Below are 4,693 nucleotides of genomic sequence, written 5' to 3'. Positions count from 1 at the left end.
TGGGGCAGACTGCGTCAGAAATTTTGCTTGGGGATAAGCCCCTCGCAAATTGTAATATTTTTTTTTTTGCTTGGGGATAAGCCCCTCGCAAACTGTTCTATGTTTAAAAAAAAATTAAATTTTCAAAACCGTAAATAACAATTAAAATATATATATATATATATATATATATATAATTATAATATAATTTAAATTAAAAAATATATATAATAATTCAAATTAAAATAAAATTATTATAATACATATAATAATTAATATTTAAACAAATATATTAAAAATTAAATTCCATACAAAATTACAATAATATTTAAAAATAAGTTTAAAATAGTTAACACAAATTGTTCCATACAAATTAAAATAAACATAAATATGAAAGTTTAATTATTCCCCCCATCTTGTTCCTCCTCTTCTTCATCAGCTCCTCCATATCCACTAGTTCCTCCAAATCCACCACCACCCATATTCTGTGAAGCAAAAAATTGATCAAACCTTTGTGACCGCTCATTTGCAATTCGCATTGCTTCTTGATACTCTTGTGCCTGCCTCCTCAATTCTTCCTGAAATTCTCTCCTCATTTCTTCCCGTAATTCTCTTTCTCTTCTTTGCATTTCCTCCTGCATCTCTAATTGTTTTCTCTTCATCTCTTCAATTTCCAAATTTCTTGCTGCTACTTGTTGTGCTGCCTCAGTATTTGCCAAGTTTCTCACAGTTTCAAGCATTTCGGCGGTTAATATAGGTGGAGTGGATGATCCTTCTCCATCAGCATATCTCATTTTGAAATCTCTACTACGCCGCTTGATATTTTTGGAATACCCTCCAGCACAATACACTCTCCCATTTTTCTTCTTTCCACCTGAAACCTTATACCAAGTTTGAAAACCAATACTAGGGTCAACAGGATACCCCGGTGGTGGTTCAGGTATTTCAGGATGCTCTGACAACTTTAGGGCAAGTTCTTTATCAAAATTCTCCTATAAAAAAATTAAATGTTATCATGATTCAAATAAACTATGTACATATAAAAATTATAAATAAAATATCTTTGATATAAAAATAACTTACTTGTGTGATTTTTGCGCGCTCGTCAATAAACTCTCCATTTCTCTTGAGATGAGTCTCCATGTGAAGCTCATTAAGAAGTGGAGTTCTGCCTAATTCTTCACGCTAAATAAGTAAAAAAAATTAATCATACATAATGCAACATTTAAATAATAGATTTAATAAAAAATTAATAAATTTATATACCATTCTTCGCGCAACTTCAGCCACACTAATACTTCCTGCTGCGTAGTTGCAGCCACCAACTTCAGATGCTCTATTTTTCTTTGCCTGCTCCGATATTTCCTTAAACTTATCAGAACTCCAATGATCAATAAGCTTTGGGAATATATCTTCTCCTATCCAACGCGGACGTGTCCCTTTTGCTTCCCATTTCAGTCTAACATTCCTCATAGTATCAGAAAATCGAGCAGCACATTTTGAGTGAAAGTTTTCTTTAATCGCGGCCTCATCTCTAACATCCCAAATACAATACTCCTACATTGTTATATGAATTTAAAAATATTAAATAAAGTAGAATCATGAATATCACAAAAATTAAAAAGGAAATGTCAAAATGAATAAGTAAATTATACCTTAAATGCCTGAAACCATTTTTCCTTATCATCTTCATGTACAGCTCCATAAGACGGCCAGAATTGTGTGTACTTCTCTTTAATAATATTTGTTATGATCGATACTGCCTGATGTGAGGGAACAATTCTAAACAACAAAAATCTTGAGTTAGTATTGATTAAATAAAACTCATATTTAAAATATAATATAAAAACACAAAGACTTACGATCCTGCATCGGGATAAATGACTAGTCTGCCCTCATGATACTTAATTGTTTGAGTCGTATTTTTTTTCAAAATACGCTTCCTCTTCGTTTGCTCCTCAGCACTAGTATCTCCATGACCGCTGGTATCTCCAGGAGCACTGGTATCTCCAGGAGCACTGGTATCATCCTCTGAAGGGATGGGTAATGGCATGCTAGATCCACCTGTCTCCATATGCATGGGTAATGGCATGCTACCAGATCCACCTGTCCCCATATGCATGGGTAATGGCATGCTAGATCCACCTGTCTCCGTAGGAAAATATGTGGGGTAAGAGTATCCAGGAGGACAAAAAAAACCTGATCCAGGGGGCATGGATAGTAATCCAGTGAAAGATCCAGACATGGGCGGTGTAGGATGCATAGGCGGTGTAGGATGCATAGGCGGTGTAGGATGCTAGAAGCCTCTCTATTCATCTCCTGCATTGTTTCCCCATTAGATGTCCAAACCCAGTAATTTGGCCTAAAACCCACTCTCTCCAAGTGACGCTTCACTTCACTAGGGTCACTGATAATATTTCTGCAACCACACTTTAAACACGGACACCTTACCCCTCCTTCCCTGCGACAACATTCTTGAGCAAACGCATACGAGAGAAACGCGGCAACTCCTTCCATAAAAAGTGGTTTAAGCCCACGTCGTCCAGGAAACATTCTATCGTACATCCAACTACGATAAAATTGGTAATGTTCCATACTGCACATGTGAATCATGTTTAATTATATTCAATATTTGTCTTTTTCTAAACATATTATGTAAAATATATTTACGTGGTTTTAGTCCTAAAAAAATATTTGTTTTTAAAATATATTTACTTGTTTTTAGTCCTAAAAATATATATACATGTGAATCATATAAAAACTATGTACTTGTTTTTAGTCCTAAAAAAATATTTGTTTTTAAAATATATTTACTTATTTTTAGTCCTAAACATACATAAAAAATATATATAAACAAAAGCACACAAATTTGTGAGATATGAACATATATATAAACTATTTATTTATATAGCGTTTTAATAAATATATTGTCTTTAAATATTTTTTAGTCCTAAAAAAAATTTGTTTTTAAAATATATTTACTTGTTTTTAGTCCTAAAAAAATATATACATGTGATCATATAAACTATATACTTGTTTTTAGTCTTAAAAAAAATTTGTTTTTAAAATATATTTACTTGTTTTTAATCCTAAACATACATACTTGCTTTTAAAAATATATATATATATATATATACAAAAGCACACAAATTTGTTAGATATGAACACATATATACTATTTATTTATATACCGTTCTAATAAATATATTGTTTTTATATACTATTTTTTATTATATACAATAAAACTATCTTCAATATTTATCTTTTTCTAAACATAAACTATATACTTGTTTTTAGTCCTAAAAAATATTTGTTTTTAAAATATATTTACTTGATATTACTTGTTTATATATACTATTAATTTCAAAAGTACAAAATTTATATACTGTATTTTTATATAATAATATTAACTATACAAAATTTATATACTCTTTTTTTAAATACTTCTTCCTTTTAAACTATACATACTGATTTTAATATACTGATTTTAATATTATATACTTATTTTAAATATACTGACTATAATCTATTATATAATGATTATAAACTATTATATACTGATTTTAAACTATAATATACTTAATATTTTTAAACTATACATAGTACTGTTATAATATTATTAAGTATACATACTGTTTTTAAACTTAAATAAAAATTAGACTGTTTTCATTAATACAAAATAAAAAAGCTAATATTTTTTAAATAATATTGGTATAATATTTAAAATTCGTATTTTTTATTTAATATTTAAATAATTTTCTAAATAAAGATTATAATATTTACTAACACACATAAAAATATACCAAACAAAATCTTATTTTTAATACTAAACATAAATTATATTATTTATATTGATACTATATTTAAACTATTAATTTCAAAAATCAGCAACTATAGAATTTAATTTCGAAAAAAAAAAAAATTCTAAACACATACAAAAAAAAAATCTAAAGTGTAATCTATATATAACAAACACACAGAAAATTTATATATAACAACATACACACTATATATATACACTTCTATCATAAACACATATAAAAAAGTTCATAAATTTTATATGTACCTTATTTGAAGACAACTTTGGTGTAGACTTTGAAAATTTCCTTCAAAATATCAGAGCTTTATTCCAAGATTCTGCCTTCTAAGATTCAATTGTTGTAAAAAAAAAAACGAAAATTAGATTATATATGAAATCAAAAAGAATGTATACTATTGTTGAGAGTAAGTTGAGGAGAATTTTTACCTTAAGTGTTGTTGAGAAGTTGAGAGGAATGGAGTTTTGAGAGAAATTGAGAGGGATGAGATTGAAAAGTTGAGGAATGGAATTGTGTTGTTAAAAGGAAGAAGAAAGATAAATAATAATAATGTTAAACGGTCCAATTAATGTGCAACGGATCTAATTCAGATATCAGCGAGGGGGGACCCGTCGGTAATGAAACGGTCCAATGGGGCGTGGGGGGACCCCTCGCAAATTGCAACCTTGAAACTTGGGGACTGCAAGCGCAGACTGCTAGCACAGTTGATGAGACAATACTGTCTTTTTTCCGAGGGGCCTCCCCTCGCTAAAATCAACACTACTATTTCCTTGGGGATGCCCCTCGCTAAATGCTGCATTAGCTGTCCACCAAATTTTCTTTTTGGCGCCACTTTATTTTGCTTGGGGTATCCCCTCGCAATGCAGATTTTGAAAATCAAAATTTCCCTCTTCTTC

General features: G+C 29.8%; 1 protein-coding gene and 1 long non-coding RNA gene across 2 annotated transcripts; both read right to left on the bottom strand.

Annotated features, from left to right (window-relative positions):
- Window positions 1–377: 377 nt before the first annotated feature.
- LOC131619444 (uncharacterized) lies at window positions 378–2,260 on the bottom strand. The gene is made up of 5 exons (XM_058890537.1): window positions 1,918–2,260; window positions 1,635–1,873; window positions 1,246–1,536; window positions 1,063–1,164; window positions 378–971 (listed from the first exon to the last, which is right to left on the bottom strand). The coding sequence occupies exons 1-5, from the start codon at window positions 2,258–2,260 to the stop codon at window positions 378–380; spliced, it is 1,569 nt and encodes a 522-aa protein (XP_058746520.1).
- A 43-nt stretch (window positions 2,261–2,303) lies between these two features.
- On the bottom strand, window positions 2,304–4,333 carry LOC131617566 (uncharacterized). The gene is made up of 3 exons (XR_009288617.1): window positions 4,226–4,333; window positions 4,046–4,123; window positions 2,304–2,575 (listed from the first exon to the last, which is right to left on the bottom strand). It is a non-coding gene; the product is annotated as an uncharacterized LOC131617566 (long non-coding RNA).
- Window positions 4,334–4,693: the final 360 nt, after the last annotated feature.

The sequence above is a fragment of the Vicia villosa genome, linkage group LG7 (assembly GCF_029867415.1).
Source record: "Vicia villosa cultivar HV-30 ecotype Madison, WI linkage group LG7, Vvil1.0, whole genome shotgun sequence".
Lineage (NCBI taxonomy): Eukaryota > Viridiplantae > Streptophyta > Magnoliopsida > Fabales > Fabaceae > Vicia > Vicia villosa.
This window is presented reverse-complemented; position numbering and strand designations above follow the sequence as displayed.

Bases quoted from the DNA above. Each gene is read 5' to 3' on its own strand.
- LOC131619444 (XM_058890537.1), bottom strand. From the start codon at position 2,260: ATGCATCCTACACCGCCTATGCATCCTACACCGCCCATGTCTGGATCT. The intron at 1,537-1,634 runs GTATAATTTACT...ATAACAATGTAG, and splicing joins AATGGTTTCAGGCATTTAAG to GAGTATTGTATTTGGGATGT. The intron at 972-1,062 runs GTAAGTTATTTT...ATTTTTTTATAG, and splicing joins AGCGCGCAAAAATCACACAA to GAGAATTTTGATAAAGAACT.